This window comes from Coturnix japonica, chromosome 18 (assembly GCF_054131305.1).
Source record: "Coturnix japonica strain WE chromosome 18, WE-NBRP24, whole genome shotgun sequence".
NCBI classification, from domain to species: Eukaryota; Metazoa; Chordata; class Aves; order Galliformes; family Phasianidae; genus Coturnix; species Coturnix japonica.
The window spans coordinates 1,796,647-1,819,580 of NC_140680.1; the positions used below are offsets into that span (position 1 = coordinate 1,796,647).

At 40.7% G+C, this 22,934-nt stretch overlaps 1 protein-coding gene across 5 annotated transcripts; it reads right to left on the minus strand.

The window, feature by feature from the left end:
• Positions 1–963: 963 nt before the first annotated feature.
• Positions 964–22,860, minus strand: RBM27 (RNA binding motif protein 27). 5 transcript variants are annotated; one of them, XM_015875508.3, is made up of 22 exons: positions 22,712–22,860; positions 20,179–20,297; positions 19,421–19,545; positions 17,511–17,617; positions 16,826–17,019; positions 15,783–16,040; positions 15,029–15,262; positions 13,612–13,746; positions 11,891–12,040; positions 10,235–10,382; positions 9,841–9,994; positions 8,547–8,810; positions 8,304–8,432; positions 7,316–7,438; positions 6,747–6,821; positions 6,474–6,638; positions 5,941–6,045; positions 5,642–5,833; positions 4,911–4,997; positions 4,354–4,464; positions 3,696–3,799; positions 964–2,395 (listed from the first exon to the last, which is right to left on the minus strand). In XM_015875508.3, the coding sequence occupies exons 1-21, from the start codon at positions 22,768–22,770 to the stop codon at positions 3,713–3,715; spliced, it is 3,021 nt and encodes a 1,006-aa protein (XP_015730994.1). In that variant the 5' UTR covers positions 22,771–22,860; the 3' UTR covers positions 964–2,395; positions 3,696–3,712. The 5 variants fall into 5 exon arrangements, with proteins under 5 accessions (XP_015730994.1, XP_015730993.1, XP_015730997.1 ...); XM_015875507.3 differs by having other exon boundaries at positions 964–3,799; XM_015875511.3 differs by lacking the exon at positions 13,612–13,746 and having other exon boundaries at positions 964–3,799.
• Between the last annotated feature and the right edge of the window lie 74 nt (positions 22,861–22,934).

A 22,934-nucleotide genomic window follows, 5' to 3' on the forward strand; every position in this document is an offset into this window, starting at 1 on the left:
AAGCTCGATGGGTGTTTTCAAAGCAGCAAAAAGTTCATGGTTAAGAACAATTGCAGAAACCCCTGGAGGTTCTTGGAGCTCCTCAAGACTTTGCTGTGCAAATCCCCCCACACCCACAGTAGTTTACTGTTAGGGGAGGGTGACCTCAGGTGCACCACCCAGAGCCCCACAGCAGCCCCACAGCCCTGTGCTGGCCTCCCTGCCCTCCCGCCCCAGCAGAGCAAACAGCTGCAGCCCCAGGCACCTCCTTACAGACACAGTGGTGCTCCCAGCTGCAGCTGATTCTGGTCAGAATTAGGCTCATCTTTCATGAGATTATTATATATATATATAATATATATATATAATTTGGAATCGGGAGTTGGGAATTCACCGCTCAGAGAATTCCTCCTTGCTTTGCTTTGACCTACAGATAACCCAAAGTCACACTCAAAAGCAGAAACGAAGAGTGGATGAAGTTGTTGTTTGACATATCTTCAGCCACCAGAGACTGCGCAGAGGTACATTATATTGAGTCGACTCTAAATAGTTTTCACATGAATTACTAAAGTGCCAGGGATGCATAATTCAGCAGCACTTAAATAAATCAGAGCAGAGGAGCTGCACGCTGCCGGCAGATGCTGTGCTCACCTCAGGAGCACTCTGCGACTGTGAGCTGCCCCACACTGCACTGCCCCACAGCACAGGCAGTAAGGGGGCTCAGCTGCCAGCTCACCCAGCCCAGCACTGAAGGACCCTTGTAGCAGTGTCCCATAGTAGGAGCCCAGCCATGCTGCCATTGCGCCTGCATCCAGCACTGCACAACACAGCAGCTCACTGTGCTCACCCTACTTGGCCCCACATCCCTCCCCAGCCATGTCCCAAAGTGATGATGCTCTTTTTGTGATCACTGGTTTGGGTTTTTTGTTTTTTTTTTTTTGAATGGTTCTGCTGTCCAATTTATTTCAATTACTTTTCCTCTCCTTTTGTCCATCTGGAACCATTCCCGTAGCAGATCTTTATTGCAAAAAGGTCAACATGCATCTTAGAAATTCAGATTGTAATCAATAAAACAAACATTACATATATGAATTTAAATGTATAAACAGTTAGAAATCCAACAATATCTCCTATTACACTATTACACAAGTTCACAATTTTGTAAAAACTATGGTACAGGTTTACTATACACCAAGGGAACTTCATTCCTTTTCACATGATTTTGTTATGGAGGAGAGGCGCACTCTCACACAAGCAGGCCGCGGTTTCCACGCTAACCTTCCAGCTCCCAGTGCAGCCCTCCCTGCCCCCATCACACACAGCTCACGCTCAGACCAAACACCTCCTGCACACACAGGCTGCGCTGCTGCCCCACGGACCCTCTGAAACAGCACCACCAAATAAAGCAAACAGTGCTGCCATGTCACCCAACAACCAAACCAGAGCAGTTCTGTATCACCTGCAGGCTCCCAAGTTACAGGGAGACCCATGGAAGGTCACTTTGGAACATCCCTCCTACTCCTGAAACACAACTGGGATCGCTGCCCATCACTCGCGCTGCCAAGGAGGTAACAGCGCTCTCTCAATGCACAACTGGGCTCAGATGCACAACTCATTCTCTCGCCTCAGCACTCAGACATCACGTTTGGGACGTCACTGCAAAGGAAAGCCCTAAGAAAAGCAAAGCAGTCGTGTGAAGCTCTATGAAACCCAACACATGGAGCCACCGCTCACCTCCTGCCACAGCCCAACCATATGAAAAGGAATCCCGTTCCGTGTCAAAGGCTACTGCAGTTTTTCTTACAGCTTCATTCATTCACTGTAGTTTTTCATTTTCCAAATACAAAAATACAACAGTTCTTATTGAAATCTATACGCTGGTAGATTTAGTACACAAAAAAAAAGCGAAATATTTACAAAATTATACAGTTCTAAGAAAAAACTCTGTACAAAAAAATATATAAATCCTTTGTTCCCTCTATCACTTTTCACTGTCAGGACTCAAACACGGCTGCTGCAATGGATAGTTCAACACAGACACCAACCGAGCTGCAGACAATAAGAACAACATCGGAGATGATGGGAGGAAAGACACTGGGAATACCTAGGGTATGTTTTCCCTCATTTCTCTGCATATGCAGTTTCACCTCCACGCTAATGAGAATGTCAAAATTACACACAGAGGGTTTAACATGAAGAGGAGGAGCCACTGAAAGGCAGAATTCCCTTCAGCTGATGAGGAAAGTGAAGATGACACCGCGTGGACTTCCAAAGCACCACCACAGCAAAAGGGGAACGCGGTCAGGGAGCAGCAAACACAACGTGCTCAGCTGTGTTACCAAGTTCAGAGCCACAGCCACTGGGGGGTCTCTAAATTCTCTTCAGTCGGGAACTTGCTGGCAAATACTCTGGTAAACTAAAAAGAGGAGAGCATTTTTCACTGACGTTCAGTTTATTTTGTATAGAAAAGTACACCAGAGTGTACTGAGAAGGGCACTGCTCAAATGCACGGCCAAGGAAAAGCTTATTCAGTGGCACTGATGGTGGTGAGCCACAAAAGCCATGCAGCAGTTAAGAGACGTGGCTTCAGAATATGAGCTTGTTCTCAGTTCTACCACTATACACCATCTGTGGGTGTGTTTGTAACGGTACAGCAGTATGGCAGCTGAGGATGGAGCTGTGCTCATCTGAAAGGTGGCCAAACAGAACTGAAGACAAATGAACACAGCTCCATACCAGGGAACGCCTGCACTGCTCCACTGCGACCTGCAGCATCCGCCCACCTGCTGTGGGACAGGAGCATTTTGCTCCCAACACCTCACAGATTTGGCTCAAATATAAACAGAACTCTGAGGGGAAGAAGAGCTTTGAAGCGCTGCGAGCAGGTGCCCATTTCTTTCTTTCTGGGGAAAATATGAAACTCATTCTCTATTCAAGCTCACAGACACGGAAACACAGCAAACGAACAGCCTGGCTGAAACTGGAGCCTTGTGCTGAACTACAGATGGAGATCATTGGTGAGTAGACACTGAGCTCAAACCTGTGTCACTGCTGTGCTTTTGTGAAGCAGGATTTGAAGAACAGAGTGAACTGGACAGTGTTACAGTCATACCCTGTTGGATTACTTGTGCCATCCCCTCTCACAAAGCACATATAGAAACCGTGTGGCTTTCAAACATCCTTAAATGTCTGATGAACTCAGCCTCTAGTAACCTCTACAGTAAGTGATTGCATATGAATAAAATGCTACCTTTCTTCAATTAGTAAATGAGGCATTTTTTTCTTTCATAACATTTAATGACAGTTTGTGTCTTTCCCCCGAGCCTGGAATATTGCTAAATAAAACCTGGAACACCTTTTCAATTATAAGCTAACAAATCAATCACATTATAAAAAACCCAAAACAAAGTAATAGAGGGTGACACAAAAAGAGGACAAGAAAATACTAATAATATTTGTTTTCTTTCTCTCTTTTTTTTTATCCTTCTTAAATAGAAAAGAATCACCATCCGGTGAGCTTGATACTTCTATAAAAAGTTACTGGGCCTTTGGCTAGGTTGGCATCACAGCTCTACATCTGAAATGTTTTTATAACAAACTTCGCTCACTTTAAATCTTGTGGTTTGAAAAGAAAGTAAAGCATTTTTTTTGGCTCATCAACTTTCTTAAATAAACGCCTAAAAGATAGAGCTTGAACTATATTCCTAAAGTTATACATTTCCAAAGTCAAGTTTCATCTTCTCCAAGAACGGGATTCATCCTCATCTTCATCCTCATCATCATCATCTTCGTGCAAAAACAAATCTGAGGTTTCAGTCTCCTGGATGAAGAATAAACATGGTTTGAGACTGTAAGTTCCATGCAGTAACACAGGATCTTGTCATACAACACAGCATCAGCCACACCGCATTACATCCCACAAGCTTTAAGGGAAGAGTGGTGGATGCTGGCATCGAGAAAGGGAAAGAAGCCAGACTTCACAGGAAGCAGGAATGAACAACCACCCACCCTCTCCAAAACAAGTCTGTTAAATAACAGGAAACCCCTTAGAAGCCTTTAAGTGTTCATAATTGCAATCTAAGAATATACATAACTTATCCTTCAGTGGAGGATTAACACCAAGTAATAAAAAGATGGACAGCCTCTGTATATGTAAGAATGTGAGGTTTATCTTAGCAGTTTGCAAATGCAAGTTTTCAGTGGAGTTTTTTCCTTTTCTTTTTTTAATATGGAAATCACACTGGACTGATGAAAACCAGGGGTTTCTGGTTTGCAGAAACATATTCAATGAAATTTATTCTGCAAACAGAAAGCAGCATTCTAAAGGAGCTCTCATGCTAAAGGAATTACTACTTTACCCACACATTTTCTTACCTCTTCCTTAGATTCCTCTTCCTCAACTTCTGTGGACACAGAGGGTACCTTAGGTTTGTACCATGATATCTGTAGCCTTCGGTCTTTGAATTTGGATCCCTGGTTAGCAGCCTGGATTGTATTTTAAATGAACATGTTTTTAAAAGGAAAATCAAATGAAGATTTTTTCAGATCACCAATTATGAGCTAAGCCCAGCGAGCACTAATCACTGCAGATCTGTATCTGAGTATCTCAAACATACATCACCTTCTTCAGCCTTCAAGAGCAACTTCACTTCAGCCTCAATCTACTAAATATAACGCCCACGTACTATCAACCTAAAAACATTCACACAGCTCTAAAGTGATTGTGACATCAAATCCGTATCAGCAGAAAACCCACGTTAATATATGAGGTATTCCCCCCTTTAGTAATACTATATGCAGAAGCAACAGATATTTGCACTATCGAGCTCAAATGAGTGGGATCCAAACCTGCTAAAGTTTAAAGGCAAACACAGGCAGTTAAAAACACTTATTCTGGAGCCAGGGAAAAACAAATCCATCATTTCACTTACATTCTCAGCTTCAGAGCGAGATTTAAAAGTTAGAACAACACTTAGTGGGGAATCTTCTTCTTGGAGATCCTCAATATCTCCAAATTTCTATAAGAAGAAAAGTCGATGAGGAATAACAGTTAATGCTCTCCTCCAGAGACGTGTTCATCGTGTGCTACAATTGAATTGTTTTGTACCACAACAGTACCAAAACCTTGTTAGTTTTTGGACAGAATTGAGAGAGAGAGAAATCTGAACTGCATTAGACAGCAACACTGCAGCTCAAAAGCTCAGATTTATTCACATTCTAATAAATGGAACTTAATTTTCCAGGAGAAAAGGAAACAAGTGTATAACTGAAGTAAAACCAAGTAATTCACTGTTTCACTTTCTATTCTGCCCTTCAATACTACCCTACAATAGACTTGCTAAGCCATTTGGCTTTTCCTATTAAAATAATGCACTAGGCAGCTAATGTAAAGCAGCTATAAAAGGCATTGTATTTACACTCCTGAAATTGTTTGTCCACAGATTGTTCTACGAATTCAGGATGAATTTGTTTGTACTACAGAAAGAAAGACTTTTATTTACCTCCAAGACCTTGGAAAATAAACAGTTGCTTACAGAGTTCTTAGCTTGCCTCTCTTCGCAAGCACACACCTAAGGCATCAGATACCCACTTCATCTGAGATTGAAAGTGCAGCCCTAACAGTCAGCTTCAGTTTCTCTTTCTAATGTGACCTAATACTTACAGAGAAGTGCTGCAGCAACTCATCTTTTTCCTCTTCAATGAATCCTCCAACTGTTAGTGCTTTGGGACGATGGTCTACCACCATATGATTTAACATTCCCCTTCCTCTCCCACCACGACCCCGTCCTCGTCCTCTCCCTTGGGCTGGAACCGTCTTTCCTCGGCCAGCAGGCAAAATGCCTAAACGGGCAGCCTGTTAGAAAAGAGGGGAAAAAAAGGCAAATAAAGTGTAAAGGTTTGAAAAGATTTAAAACTTGTATATATAAAACACATTAAAAGCATAAATCCTTACATACTAACCTCTACTTGTAGCTGATTTAGCTTTTTCCGCAGTTCAGTTGTGTCTTCTCCAGAAGAGAGTCTTTTGTGGAAGTCTAGTTCTGCATCCAGAAGTTCCTTTTGTGCCTTAGAGGAAAAGGTACAGAAAGTGAAAATGGAAGCGGAAAGCAGGACATTAATGCACACTTTTAATGTTTTACTCCGCTTCTTTAGTGGTAAACTTATGTAACTGATATAAGCAGATCAGTACACAACAGCCATACTTCCCTCTAAATTCAGTTCATTATGCTTTTGTTTGCATCCATGACTCTTCCCCAGCCTCATTTTTGGAAGGACCTGGAGTTCTACGCTTTAGAACTGGAACAAGCTTGAATGAGCTGTAATTAACTAGCTCACCCAAGATAGTTAGAACCATAGCCTGCTTCTCCATAGTTACCAGTCAAATTCAAAATACTGCTGGCAAGGTTAGTGATCTAACATGGTCACATTTTTAGGACGCATCATTAGAAACAGTTACAGAAGACAGATGTACAAGTGTCTTGCACAATCCATACCTCTGTCTTGGACTTTAATTTTGATGGCGTTGAGGCTGTAGATGAAGTTTTTAACTCATCTTTTAATTGAGATATTTTTCCTGCTAGCTCTTTCAACGTCTTCATTATTTCTGCTCTCTCTTCTGGTTTCATGGCCTTGTTTTTCTCCAGCTTGGATATCAACATCTGTATATTAAAAAAAGAGCAGCAACATAAATTCCAGCAAGAACAATGCTGAATGAACAGATACCTACAAAACCAGAATGCACTTAATGGGAGTCAGTCCAGTCTTACCTTCTGGCATTCGATTTGCTTTTCCAACATCTCCTGCTTCTTTTTCCTCATGTCTTGTTGGAGTTTCATTGCCTCCTAAGAGAATAAAACTCTTCCAATCAGAAAAAGTAGTCCAGCATTTCACGTACTTGAATGTCACGTTTTCTTTTTCAAGCTACAGAAGTGATGGCCATAATAAAAAGTACGAGTCTGCAAACCGCAGAAGTATTAAATATATCTGGTCTGGAAAATAACAATGACATCTCGCCAATTGACTGCAGTGAAGTACCCTGCTAACTTTTTTCCACCTCCAAACACCCCTTGAAGAAGCATTTCCTATGCTGTCATTGAAGTTCCTCGTGTTTGCAGAAATTAAAATCAGAGAAATGCCACCAGAACTCCATCCCCTCAGAAAAAAGAAAAAAGCCCTCAATGTGCATTACCAAGATAGTGCCATAGTGATAAGGCTTATATTGATTGTGTGCAGAAAGCTACACGGTAACATCTGAGTTTTAAATTGCCTACCAGTTCTTTCTTTGTAAAGTACTTTGATCACTGCACTGCTCATCAACCAATGGATAGTACAGTACCTGCTTTTTCTTAAGAGCTTCTTGTATGTCATGAGGTTTAGATCCTGCACCAGGCTTCATAGCAGCCTTCAAGTTTGAAGAGCTATAAACCATTTTTGAGTGGCTTGTAGAAGTAGGAAATGTCTGAAACAGTAAAAATGCATACACAAAAATACGTAATAGGTTAAAATCAGTCATTTTAAATAAACATATTCTGTGAAACAAGCTTATGCTTCCAGAATTAAGAAAAGAGAAAAATACAGCAATGCAATCAGAACACACAGAACGACATTAGTCTAACAATCAACCCACTTGGGAGCTATCAGCATAAATGATCATTAAAACACTTTCTGCAAAAATTCCTTTAGGTCTTCATTAAAAAACTCCCTCTCAATCCTGATATCCACGAGGAACGCTGCTAACACTTATCTTTTGTATCAGAACTGTGCTGAGCTTGGTAGCATAACCTAACATCACACTTTTTGATCAAGCATTTAGAAAAGAAATAAGGCATCAGCTGTCACTTGCATGCCTCCTTTCTTACAAGAAATAACTTCCTTGTGACCAAGAACATGTGCTGCTTTATGACATCAGTGCTAATTAAACTGTACCAGCCCAAACTCTTTGCAGAAGTTTTCTGTAAGTTTCCAGTACCAGTGTAGAAGCAAAGCGTCAACTCTGAAATCACTGGGAAAAGCAATTAGATCAGTCAACAGAAAGGTGACAGCACACGTAAGCTTTTAAATTTGTTTAGAATGACGCAGTATCAAAAATATCTTATGCTACTTAAAATGGTGACACTGCATCTGAAATCATTCTCCCTGGTTTATATAAAGCAGCTAACGAAAACTGAAAGAAGGAAACAATCACGTCACAGAACATCAGTGACAAAAGGAACAACCAACTGAGGAACTGCTAATTCTGTTCCATGTGCTAGATCTGTTCCCTAAGCTAACAGATCACAGCTGTAAGTGAAAGCATTGAAGACGGTCAGTTTTCATAATCATACCTGAGAGTCCTCTACTACAGCCCCAGTCTGACTTAGATCAGACTGGTTTCCACCTGCTGCTCCAAGGCGACGTTTCACCGGGACCTTATTAAGGACATAGGCACCAGATGCCAGCGGCTTATTCAGTGCCTACATATAAAAAGATATTTAAAAAATGAAAGATCATATATGCTGAATTTTAAAATCATCTCTCACTTAGGGAGACTGAGAAGCTATGGTACTCTGAAGGTTGTTGTACTGTACCTTGGACATATTACTATGCATTGTCACAGCGGGAGCTGGGGTCAGGGCTTGCTGCTGAAGGTGAAGTTGGTGATGAAGAGGCTGTGAGGGTGACTGCTGCTGTTGTTGCTGCAGCAGTGGGGGTTGCTGTTCACTTTCCCTGTGCCAGTGCACCCTTATAAACCGATTGTTTAAAACTGCCTCTGTGCTTGAAATTGCCTTCCTAGCCTCGTCATTAGTTAAGTACTGAATTAGAGCAGCTTCAGGATCATTCTGGAAAGCAACCTAAAAGAAAGAGTTCATGAGAATCCTTTTCTTAAGGAAGAAAATACATCAATCAGTAGGAAACTGAGCTACAAGTAGTCTGCAATAACCATATCCCCAAAGAAACCTTATCTAACATTCATACAAAAGTATTTTTTTCTAAAAATTAATCATCACACGAATGAAAACATACTCAGTACAATGTGACTGAGGTAGCAAGCTTTTTAGAACACATTATCAAGGTTCAGAAAGAACCAAAGCATCTTTTGGGCTAAGGCATAAAATTGTGAACTCAAAAAAAATATAGAGGCTTGCCTCTTGTCTTCATTTAGAACTTGAACTGAGGATGAAGGAAGTCGCTGCTTTCTGTAAAAATAAAGCAGTACTCTAACTACGTAGCTACCTGTGTTTTGCTTACATAGTGCTTTTCCAAGGGACACCACTGAACTGGAGCTACTTCTAGAATGCAGTGTGGTAACACCCGTAGCATCTTGGCCGAAATCCTAAGTAATAATTCAGGACTTCCATACAAAACAGAGTTTTATAGAATCACAGAATTACCAAGGTTGGAGAAGATCTCCAAGCTCACTTAGTCCAAGCATCGACCTATCACCAGTATTACCCCACTAAACCATGTCCCCAAGTAAACATCCAGACATTTATTGAACACCTCGAGGGACAGTGGCTCCACCACCTCCCAGGGCAGCCTGTTCCAGCACCTCACCACTCTTCTGAATAAAATTTTCCAAACATCCAAACTCAATCTAGAAGATCCTTTACAAAATGTATATGCAAGCTACTCAAAAACTTGAGATGGTTTAGATACTGCTAAATCTGCAAGCCTTTCAATCTAGCAAGAGCTCACAGAAGCACAATGGGCCAAGAAAAGGCTTTTCTGAATTTGGTGTCCTGCTCTTCCTGCTTGCTGCTGCTTCTATGAGTCCTCAGGAACAATGTTTAGCCGCAGTAACCCAGAAGGCTCCGGGGGAAAATATCCACATACAGACATAAAACTGAGGAGGTTTTGTTTGTTTGTTTGTTTGCTTTTTACCTGAATGTTTACAATAGTTCCAAACTTGCTGAAGTGCTCATTGAGTTGTGTAATATTGTTCAATTCTGGTGGAATTTTTCGAACTTCTAATTTCGTGTTAGTGTACTGATTCTTTTTCAGAAAACCTGGCTTATTCTGGTTATTATTTGCTTGCCTGGAGAAAACAAATGCAAAAGAGTCATTTAGAGACCTAAGTAAGGTAGCAAGTTAATGCATACTTCAATTTTCACCAGAGATTAGAAACAACAACCTCCCCAATATTTAGTCTCTGATTATACTGACACATTTTCTGACTCAGACATCTCAAATCACAGAGGCTAATAATTACTGTTTTTACAGCATTTATAGCAATTGAGCGCACTCAAGTTAGCCAGATGCAGTTGTTAATTCTTACTTTCCCAGCCATGGTTTCTTCAACGGTGGACATTCCAAACTACTTGGAGACCTTTTTCTGCTGTCTGGTTCAAGTACAACTCTAGTTACATTGCTGCTATTATTTGTAATGGGAATGGGAGGTTCAGTCTGAATGATAATATTGGCAGCTGGAAGAAAGAAAAAAGGCCTCTGTTATTTAACACATCAATGACAACACTGAAAAAGCTCTCATTTAAACATCAAAATAGGATTGAGTTTAAAAACATAAAACAAACAAACAAAAAACATTATTCAGTCAGTCAGTTCTGCTTACCAAGTTACTTCAGAGATCACTTTCTGGCCTAACTAATCCATTTGAGAAATACAAGCATATAGTAGTGCCAGCAGAGATGAGACTTTTGACCTACAAGACCAGAAACAGCTTGAAGAAATGAAGTTTTGGGCTTGAAAATTATGCGATGGCCATATGCCAAATACTCAACTCTTAAAGAGAAGCGTGAGATGTAAATAAATTTCTTACTGCTTTTACATGTGCCAGAGCTCTGCTGATTTCTCCGATGAAAAAAATGTCATGACACTTTCAGGCCTACAGCTTCATTCTTACATGAGGGGATGATCTTGGAGAAAACCTTTCACAGATTTGACAAGGCAACAAAACAATTGGTCTGAAAAGCCACCACCATGATTTACAATTCCCTACAACTGGAATGGGTTCTTAGGCAGAACCAGCACTATGGACCCAATCGTGATTTTATGAAATTCATTAAGATGGAAATAGCAACAATGATTTCTGCAATAATACTTAATATTCTTTACAGGGTGAATCCCTGCAAAGAAACCAAACCAAACCAACCCCAACAAATCAAACAAAGCAAGCCTTTCTTGTCTGGTAAGTGAGAAACACGAAAGTGTAACAGCAAATACTGAAATACAACAATTTTTTTTCTTAGAGATAGAGATCGTGAGGAGAAAGGAGGAGGGAAAAAGACAACTATGCTGAAAACACAAAGATTTCTTTCAAGACCTTTAACTTGTACAAAATTTCTTTCAGGAGAGAGAACATGTCACCATTAAGATACTACATCTACACTCATCCAGTTTCTGTAGACTGGGATTTCCATGAGCTAGGAGAACTAGAATGCTGTCTGCAACAATCATTTTAAATACACCACCAGGTTGAAAAGAAGTCAGACCATCAAATACAAGCACATGCCACAACAGTACCCCACACCATGACCACCAGAACAGCCAAGGCTCTTAAACATGTCCTTGGCAAATAAAATCCAGCTTCAAACTCCTGTTTAAAGCCACTTTCCTGCACCATTTGTTTTCCTCTTTCTAGCAGCACCCAATACTCAGAAAGTACCTTTGTAGGCTAAAGATAAATAAAAACCCACCCACCCAACCAATAATAATTTAAAAAAAAAACAACAACAAAAAACAACCCTTCTAACATTCCCAAGCAAGTGGTGATTTTTAATCACTAAGGGTGGTTTGACATGTAGATTAACATTAAAAATTATAAAAAGAAAAAAAAAGGAAGTAGAGATGTCAGAGATTTTCAGATACCTGAAAACTGCTGTGAAATACAAGATCAGTGTGAAATAAAACACTGCTTTCAGCCTGGAAAATGGAAAAATAAACGTTCTCAGACAAAACCAGAAAGCCTTCCTACCTCTTGGATTTGTATCCATCTCCCCAGATGTTAAGCCAATTAGATTTGGACGCTGTGTTTGTGCTCTTGTAAAGAACTGCCGATACTGAGATCTACCAGCACTGGTAATACTAGGAGCTTCAGGGTTATAGCCATCTGGCTCATATGTATCTATAAAAAAACAGAGGAGAGAAATGTAAGAGTTTTTCAAATCATTAAGACTAGTGGCCAATCTTCCTTTAAGGCAATGCATAGATGTCCAAGAATAAGAAGTTGTTTTTGTATGAAGCGAGAAGAGCGGTCATACGGACAACATGTATAGCTATAGAAGTCCTTAACTAAACTTTACACTCAGGTATATTTGGGAATATTCTCCTATTTTAATGACTGCTACTGTCTGTCAGAAGTAAGTCTCCATAACTGAGTATGGATGACAAACTGCCTGAAAAAGAAATGTGGTACCTCTATCACAACCTTCAGCAAGTCTGTCACTGCTGCAAAGGGAGTAAGGAAAGATCAGGTTGAGTATTTATTCTTCCGTCTTGTCCTAAGATACAAAGAGATTTTCATTCTGTCCTACCCAACGGGTAATATTACTTCAGAAGCTGATTTTTGGAGAATGCAGTTAAATTATTTCAATCAAAGCAAGCTGAAAAATGATGCAATTTGCCCAAAACTTACCTTCTTAATTCTCTTCACCTAAGGGTCATGTAAGAGTGAGATTAGCTACCAACCTCTAGTGGTGTACTCACAATGCTAATTACAAGGGATAACTGTGAGAAGACAAGACGACAGAACTGACTCACATTTTTCGTCTAGCCCACGGTGCATTAAGGAGCATGCACTATTCAAATAATTAAAAAGGAACATCTATACAAGAACTTGAATTAATAAAACCCATCAAAAACCTCCACAGAAACACAGCAGAACCTGGAACAGAAATGGATGCCAATACAGAGAGATTCAGAGGATCCAAAACACTCTGGACGTCTTTATTCTACAATGACAACAAAGACTACAACTTAAAGCAGATGCCTCAGAACGTCAGCACTGATGTTCTGTCTGCAGCCAGCACAGCTTCAGGCACCACCAAGAACTTTCACTGAACTTGTGTGAGCTCAATCACAAGTTCTACCTCCTCTAAGATTCTTCATGCAATTGCAAGAGGACAATCAGTTTTACGTGTACCTGTGCAAGAACAGGACACGAGATCCAACTTCTGTAGAAGTTTAGGTGAACAGAATTACATAGTGGAACTGAAGTCACTGATACTTTGTTAGTTAAAACACGTAGAAATGGCCCTTGGAACAAACTCTGAAGCTGGAAGAATGTAGGGAATGTGGTCTGAAAGCATTTGGAGGCAACTGAACAGGGAGAGATGAAGACCAAGCTACCCAGTAATTAGAGATCAGCAGATGCATCTTTTCCATGCTGATGTTCTACTAAGCAGCTTGAAAATGAAGGGATCCCTTTCTTATCCTACAGTTTTACTAGTTGGAAAATCTGAGATGGAAAAAAAAAAAAAGCTCCCTACAAACAGCTTTTGCTCAGGCAGTGACAGAACACTGCTGCTATAACTCACAGCAACAGCAGGATGATGTGCTGTCCACAAGGGAAGTCACCACTCTTTTTCGATTTGTGTTTCATGAAAGAAGACAAAGGTAATAACTTCTAATCCCACAAACTGAAGAAATTTAACATTTAAATGCCAAGCAGATTTAAAATAATACAAAATTGCTTACGTTCTGATACTGTGTACAGTAGGTTCTGGGGTAAGGGAGGAGGCAGCCGTGCTCCTACGGGCGCCAGGCTGGGCACTGCACTTGTCCCAGGCTGCTCACGGTTATTTATCAGACCAGACTGAGTTAAAGGTGGTCCTACAATGACATCGCAGATCAGTAACATCAATGACATCAGATCACTAACACACCACAGATAAAACGTGAAACAATTCTGTGCAATTAATTAATTCCTTGTAAACAATCATCACAACTCTACCACATCAGAAATAAACTTAAGGTAGATGAGAAGCCCCACTTAGGTAAGTTACTGATTACAACAACCTTTTCCTCTATCCCAGAATCAAACAAGCTGTAAGCTTAAGAGTTAAATAAGTACATTTTTCTTCCCCAGAGCTCTATTACCGTTGGAACTTCATTAGCTAAAGCAGCTCCTCCCTCAGCCTTGCCATGGAGAATCAAGGCTTGCTCACAACAAGACATCATACCAGCAACATTTAAACCGCTTAAAATTACAGTTCCAAACCAAAAGCTACAGGGCAAAAGGTGGTAACAGGCAAGGAATTTGTCTAGCTATTTCTCCCTGTATGCAGCACACATGTGCTCACTACTTACTGTATTGCCAAGGAAGGACACTTGAGATAATACTGTACAACATACTAAAATTAACAATGATCCATTGCAGCCTTCCACAAAATTACAGCCATACATAATTTCACCAGAAGCTTCATTTTAAAATAACACTACCACAAACAACAACCATATTTCCTAAGATTAATTTCATAATTAATCCTCCTACAACCACTTGGATATGATTTTGAGAAGCCTACCTACTAATTGCTCACTGTTAAACTGATACAGAAATTATTTTTCATCTCATAGCTGCTACGACTATGACAGCATGTATTGTGTCACTGGATTAGAGAGCAATAAAAGACAGTAAGCACACCTTCAATATTCTTAGATTTTTCTTCATAGAATTTACATTATAAAACACAACGAGAAAAAGGAAAAGGCTGGACTGCCTCAGAGATCACTGCTGAACAGATCATGGGTCTATCAGGCATCTGCTGCTAAGAAACAGCATACAAGATAGTACCAACAACATTTCTTCAAACTTTCAGGAGATTAGATTTGCATCAGAAAACAGAAAAGCTGTCAATCCAAACAACACTTGGGTTATGAGATTATCTGAAAGATTTTTCCCTTCCCAACCTGTTCTATTCATTTAATTCAATCTGGAGTATAAGAAACGTCATATTTTACAAGCTGAGTTTTCAAAATTATTTTGACAATCTTTTGGTTACTACATGGCTGGAAAAGAAACTGCAACTCACTGTTTCAACCATAGGTACCTTCCTTTCAGGAAGACGCAGCTTTAACTCAGTAAGGCAGATTAACGAAAAGTGCTTTAACTTACTTGGTACAGGAAGTACAACAGGAGGCGGTGCCTGTGGATGAGCTTGTGGAACTGGTATCCTCAAACTGCGAGCTGGACCCGGCATGGGAGGCAGAAGCATACCAGGAGGGGGTGGAAGTCCAGGAGGTGGTGGAGGAAAAGGAATCATACTTGGCAAGGAAACTTCATCTACTACTAAAGGATCGTTTCCATGATCAAACTGACAAAGATCACCAAGTACACAAAATCCTCGCTCTGCAAAACAGGAAAATTAATTACCTTTTCAGGAAAAAAACCCAAACAAACCCAAAGTAATATAATCCCAGATTTTGCTGGAATTTTGTACTGAAGAATAACTGATATAGCACTACCACATGAATTTTCAGAACAACTCAAATTAATCTTTCATAAAAGCACACAAGCATACATTATGCACCATAAAATCTGTGGAAAAAAAAAGATGCATCACCTCTTACACATTAAACATATGCAGTGAAACCTTCTTCAGAACTGCTAGTTGCTGCATTTTTTGCCAAGGCATATACAGAACTGTGATCAACATCTGTATGTCAGCAACTACCAAATCAAAAGTAAGCTGCTTCCAGCAAGATCAGTTCGTTCTCCATTTAAACACAGCTAACACATACATGCATTTTCACATACGAGGTACTCTAAAGGCTTCTGCATTTTGACTTGAATACTTGGGAAATAAAAGAAAATTGCAGTAGAATAAAAACAAGGTAGGAAATTAGGCACTAGAAAACACGTATCTTACCATCATAATCTTGACACCTTCTCTTAGGTGGAGGATTTCTGCCAAATGAACTGGGATTGCTATGATTGTTATAATAATTTGACCAACTCTCTGTTGTGTTTTCAAGATGGTGCGCAGGTGCAATTACAGTAACAGCACTGGGAATAGACTGTGCAGCAGAATACTGTTCAGTAGAGTTACTAGCAGATGCAGAAACTGGATTATATGTGCCTTCAACATCATTTCGTTCACTCTTGAATTTTGATCTCTCACGGTGCTCTGGTTAAAAAACAAAATGAAATCAAAACAATTCAGGTAAGCCTTCGTGATTTGTTCTGTATATCAGAGCCCTTGAGGAAAAAAATAAAAACCCTAGACAACAACAGACACTTGCTTAAATATTCAGCATTCTTAACATTAAATTGTTCTTGAAGGACATTAGTTTGGGCCATGGACCAACAACTAAACATAATGCAGGCAGGTTTTAAATATCAGAAAATTAGGTGGTTTCTTTACAAAATGAACATTCTTTCTTTTACTTCTTAGACTTTCTTGGATTATGGCTTTCTCTTTTAAAGTAGAAAGGGAGAATAAACTCAGCAAACCTCCACCCATCAGGTGGCCTCACAACACAGTTGTAATCTGTGCCTCCTGTTTTAGTTCTAAAACTTCTGAATTAACCCTAAAGCAATAAAGAATTGTGTGGTAACCACCATCTCTAAAAATGTTTTTCACTCTAACAAAGTGAAAAAGACTTAATACTATTTTGCAAAAAAATAGTGCATCTTTAAAAAAACAGTGGCTTTGTTAGTATATAGAGAACACAAATATCAGCTACTGATATTCACTGGTATACACCTGTGGATAAATTAAGACGTTAGCAAAGAAGAAAACAATCCCTTTAATTATCGTACCCTGACAAACAGCATCTTAATGATTTCAGGAACACAAAGTTCTCTAAATTTGCTCAGATCGCTACAGCCTGCTAGACTATACAATATGTAGGAGTCCCCACACATCACTGGCATTAGATGTCTTCCTAAAGCAACACCTTGAATACTCACCAACACTTCTGTTTGCATCATGGTCTTTGCTTCTACCCCTGCTGCGGCTCCGACTTCGACTCAACCCTCTGCTTTTACTCCGACTTTTGCTCCTGCCTCGCCGCCAGCTGGACTTGTCTCTGTACAGGTCACTCCTGTCATAGTATCTGTCATAGTCCCTCCATTTCCCATCATCTCTCCTTTTCTCTCTGGTTCTAGAAAAACACAAATGTAGGCTACATTTATGAAAAGAGAAACTAATTCATGGACAGAAAGCAACTAAGGGAGGACTAACAAAAACTAGAAATGTGAGAAAGTTATAGATGAAGAAATCAGAAGAAGTTTTAGGAATGATGTTGACTGTGTGTTGCTTGTGTGTGTCTTGGTGGAAGAGACAGGGGAAGTGCAGTAGGAACATCACCCCCACCACTGATTACTTTCATTTGTATAACAAGGGAAAGAATGGAACTGACAACATTCCTAGGTATCAACATCGGAAAAGTACTGTCATTTTTTTTTCCCCAAGGAGATCAAAATCTAATGTAGGGTTCTCGTACACGCAGTCAGCATAGAAATATAATGCAGACAGAGGAAAGTGCGCAGTAAATCAGTGTTCTATATTATAACCTAGCTAAGACGTAGAAACCCTCAGTTAAAGACTGCTGGGAAATACAGAAGATATCAGCACTTTGATTCAACTACTAGCCTTTGTTCGCTGGAATCTGTACGGCTTCTCTGTGGACTAGAATGCTTCTTTTTCCTGCTATCCCGCTCTTCTTCAACTGATTCTTGAAAATTCTGTTTAATAGGCAACTACAAAAGAAGAGTGAATGTTACTTTTCTTTTAAACTGAGATTTTTTCAAATCAAAACAATACAGAAAGGCAGCCTTAAATGACGATTAATTCATCCTTGCTTGGGATCATTTAGGAAGAGATGTTAGAAATACTCAAGATTTGCCTTGACAGGGCTCAGGACAGCCCAATTTGAAGTGCTGCTTTGAAAACACAGTGGTATGGCAGGACCTCTTCTATGGTCCCTTCCAACTGAGGCATACGTATGATTACATACTCATTTTATTTTCTGCCCTCCATTTGCAGGAATCATGCAATACACTGAGCTGTATGACAAATCAAGGTCCTGAGTTGCAATAGCTACTGAGTGTCCTGCCACATAAAACTATCATCATCAATATAGTTCTTTTTTTTCTTTCACATTCCTGAAACACAACCTAAACAAGATTACAATCAAAACCAACCAGTTCAACAAAACAGTTTCCCTCCCACCATTAAAGTGCTGTTTAAATTAACTGAATATTTTTTAAAAACTAAGAAATTATGTCAGTTTTTGAAGAACTGATCAGCAAACTATGAAAGCTTAATGTAGTTCCAAATTACAACCTTCCATCACCAAAGCTACAACAATAAATTGTTGTGCAATTCTGGAGTTAATCCTCAAAAAGACGAGGACATAAGGCAGGAAAGACCAAACAGCAGCTTTGATTTAAATGATTTAACTGATGAATCATTTCTTCCAAATAACAATTTACTTTCCACAATACATTATAATACAACTTTGTTTTAGTTGACTAACAATTTCATCATCAATTATTTGTTACAATCATCCAACAGTTCAAACACTGAAGACAGAACAACTCATTCCAGCAAGGTGTTTCCTCCAACTTATGTTAGGCTCACAAGTGCAAGAATAAATCTGAATACCAATTCAGAATCCTTGTATCAAACAACACTTCTTCAGGGACATTTCTAACAGACAACAACAGTTTTTGCTCTTAGCACTTCCTGACATAAGTATCCATGGAAGGGAAAGAACCAGCGTATTACATCTGCTTTGACGTTATTTGAATCTTTCCCATAGCAAACCAAACAGGCATGTAGCCTAAAATATCTTGCAAACTGTGCTGAAATAAAGAAAACTTATTTCTGCAGCAATTTTCCCCAGCCTTCACTCAAAGGTGATACGTTAGGAAGCTATAAAAACACATAGACACAAAGCTCTTCCCTTGCAATACTACCAGCATAGGAAAAAGAAAACTATCAAACATGAGTGAGGATGATTTGAAATTGAAAGGGGTTTGGACACTTATAAAAATAGTATTCTTTCTCAAAAACTTGAACGCTTTCAATTCTGTAATTAAAGATTAAAAACAAGACAAAAGCAAGAACTGCTGGCAAGTGAATGCTACCTCACTTTTTTCAGCAATTAATCTTCAATAGAAGATTTAACTGTAAGTATTACAGAATACGGTTAAAATAATTTCTAGAATTTCCTGTTCTGTTTTTTTTTTTATATTCTGTGAGGAATAGAACATTCTCCCTTCTTCCTCACCTCTGAAATCCTTTCTGATCATTCTCAGCTCATACAGGGACAACAGAACTGAATGCTACTAACCTAGATCAAAGGCAGACTTCACAAAGGGATTTTAAAATATTCTTACCTGAATTATCTTTCATTTTCCTTCAGATACACAGAGATAGTAAAGATTGCTACTCCCAACAGAGCAAAGTGGATTTTGCTATTGCGTTTTGTCTCGTAACTGTTGTTATTGTATGGCTATGTTCAAAATTAGAGGCAGGTACAAAATGAATATGGTTACCTCTTCCTTGATGACTTCTTTTTCCTGACCTGCAGGCTTTGCTTCTACTTTTGTGGGTTCATGAGAAGGAAGGTAACTCTTTGTATACAGACTTTCAAACAGTTTATCTACAAAACCTGAAGTTTCTGAGGACAGAGAAAACAAGAAACATTTTATCACAGAGTGATTTAAGTCCACTGTTTGGAATGGATTTACCAGAAAAGTCCTTGGGGGGAAATAAAAAACAAAAAAAAAACCCCAACCAACCCTTGATAGACTGCTTAGAGCAATAGTAGCAGTACCTCACAATAATGATTAATAGTTCAAAAAAATGGAATTATGTTTGTGGAGTTTTACCTTGTGCTTTCAGAGACCAAAAAAAACATCAAATGCATCACAAAGAAAAATAGACTTTTCTTTCAATTACATTTACAACTTTAAAATGTTCTATGAGGCAAAAGTGATTAGAACTTATGATCAAGGAAAAACATTTATGCTTAGCCTACCAAATAAGATTCGCAGTTGCCTTTAACACCTTGAATTTGAACCGAAGCGCCCTGAGGAGCTCTCCAGAAGCTCAACATGGGTCAGGTTTTCAGAAGTCATCAAACATTTCTGACAGAGCAACTTCCAGCAGTATGACAGACATTTTAAAACAAACTCAAGCGTTAAGCTTTTAACTGAGGGGAGTTCCTCCTGCTCACCATGAACATCAGGCTACAGAAAACAGATCTTGTGCTAAAAACAAAAAACCCCAAACCAAATGTGTTTCACGGTACCTTTTTGCAGAAAGACGTCCAGCTGATCAGCACAGAAAGCTTTTAGCTCTTTCTCTGGTTTGTCTTTCTTAACTAATGCCACAACATAGTTGGCTAAGGCTGATGGGTCTGCATCACATCTACGAAGAGAAAGAACCATTCTTGATTCTGCTGAGAAACACCAAAACTGTACGTTGGACGCTCACTGTTATAGAAGGACCATCAGAACTCCCAGTATGCAGCTCACCTCCCCAGGATGACTGAACTGACATTCTTCTTCCTCCCTCCCTAGTCAATTACAGTAGAACACTTTAATTGCCTTGTGACAACCCTCTCCCCACCTCAGCTGTCAGCCCATCCAGGCTTTCTGGGTCTGCTCCAGAATAATACCTTTCAGCCCCTTTACAAAGATCCCATTCCAGGGCAACTGGGCACATTTTTCTTAACTTTCTCTAAGCACTGCAACCACCAAGAACAGCGATACAAGAATTTCTGAATGAGAAGAAAAGTCACTGCATAATTGCTGTAAAGTACTAAAGCAGTTTTGAAGTACACATAATATTTAACATATACACAACATATATCCCAGAAAAAGATATTCCAAAAGTACATATTAAATATGCACATATTAAAGATACACTCTGTACAGCTTAAGTTACTGTGTGTAACATGGAGGTTTTCCTTTCCAGGATTTCCATGCCCACAAATTGCACATTAATCCTTTAACACTGGTAAAGTGCAAAAAAAAGGTGTAATTATTAGCACAGAATCATTAAGCTCCTTGCCTAAGCCCTCATCTACCTTCATCTAGCTTCTCTTCTCACTAGTGACAAGTGACAGTACGAGGGGAAATGGCCTCAAGTTGTGCCAGGGTAAGTTTAGGTGGGATACTAGGAAGAACTTCTTTACAGAAAGAGTAGTTAGGTACTGGAATAGGCTCCCCAGGGAAGTGGTTGAATCGCCATCCCTGGTTGTGTTTAAGAGCCGTTTGGATGTGGTGCTCAGGGATATGATTTAGTGGAGGTTTTTTAGAGTTAGGGTACTGGTTAGGCTGCGGTTGGACTTGATGATCTTCAAGGTCTTTCCCAACCTGGGTGATTCTATGATTCATGAAAGCCAAAGATAGGCAACTTTGTGCAGTGACACTCTGCCTCTAATCTTTAAATAGGATATTGCTTTGGGTTCCACTTTCCCGCGCAAAATGATTAAGCACTAATTCCTCATTTTGCTTCTCTTTAAGATGCAGATGTAAAGCATCTAAAAGCAGGCAGCACCCCAAAGCAGTCTGATGATTCAAAGTGTTCTTTAACTCTTTGAATCTCAACATGCTTTTTAAGAAAAGAACATGAGCTATGGAAATGTGAAGGATGAGCACAAAGTGTGCAGGCTCCAAAATGATCTGATGAAAAAAACCTCAACAAATTACCAAACACACAAACTCATGTAGACAAGAGCTGGTTAAAACTTCTTAACGAGCTGTCAGTCATGCAGTTCTGCTACACATTAGTTTTCTTGTTCCCAGGATCCAATTAAAACCACGTAAAATGCAGCAATTAACCACAAAGAAACCACAAATTTACAGATTTCAGTTCTTATGCACACATCGAGAACAAGAAATGAACTGCACTTAATGTGTTATGTGGCAGTGACCACATAGAACTGACTGTAAGTGCTATGTTTTAACTAAAGGAGATGACAGTCCACCACTCTGACCCTTCTGCTTCTCCCAGACATTCGCATGGAGCTGAGGGGAGGGGAACAGGGACGGCAGTGCTGGGAACAGAGCCTGGGGAACCCATCAGAGAGACTCCAACAGAAACCAAGTTGGCAAAGAAGCTACCTGTCATGGGATACACTGCTCAGAAGATATGCACCAACACGTGTAAATAGCACACACGGGTGGGGAGAGAGCAGGAGCTGCTTTGCTCTGGGCACTTTAAGATAATGCCTCACAGAGATTCAGTTCCAGATTCTCCCGTTGCAAAGTACACGTGTCTGTAAGTGCAGAAACCACCGAGATGTGTTCCATGCTTCTTCTTGCCCGCACTTCTAACAAACCACGCTGAGTTTTGGACGCACATATACTGACCCTTCGTGGTCACATAAAAGCCAGAAAGCAACAGGACAGGTGCGACAGAGCGGTAAACCCACAGCCATCTGCACAAGCTGTTACGCGCTGCGTGCAGGCAGCTCTGCGCTAAGGCCGATCCGCACCAACATCCCTCGACCTCCGCACGGTCCGCAGGGCACTGTCCAGAGCACGGGCAGCGATCGGCGGCTCCAGGCTGCGCTCGCCCCCCGGCACAGCGGGGCGGGGCAAGGTACGGCAAGGCACGGCAATGTACGGCAAGGCACGGTAATGCACGGCAAGGCACGGTAATGCACGGCAAGGCACGGTAATGCACGGCAAGGCACGGCAGGCCCCGCGCCCCGCGCCTCCGCCTCCTCCCGTCCCCGCAAACGGCCGCGCCCTCCCCTCCCGGCTCCCCCCAGGCATGAGGACGCAGTAACCGCCCCGGCCCCGCCACGCCGCCCCGGACCGGCCCGCGCTCACATCGGCTCCAGCAGCTTGGCCAGCCAGGACTTGAGCGCGTCCACGTTGTCGATGATCATGGTGCCGCCGCTCCGCCGCCCTACGGCTCTGCCCGCATCGCTCCCGGCCCGCGGCGGTTGCTGCCCGGTCCCCTCCCCCCGCCGAGGCCTACTACCGGAAGTGCCGCCCGCCGCGGCGCAGCCCTCTGGGCGCATTGGGGGCGGGGCCCGGCAGCCACGCGCCA

Coding starts and splice junctions, on each gene's coding strand:
- RBM27 (XM_015875508.3), bottom strand. CDS start 22,770: ATGATCATCGACAACGTGGACGCGCTCAAGTCCTGGCTGGCCAAGCTG. Junction 16,041..16,825: donor TGATGCAAACAGAAGTGTTG/GTGAGTATTCAA, acceptor TTTTTTAACCAG/AGCACCGTGAGAGATCAAAA. Junction 6,822..7,315: donor AAGCTCTTAAGAAAAAGCAG/GTACTGTACTAT, acceptor TTATTCTCTTAG/GAGGCAATGAAACTCCAACA.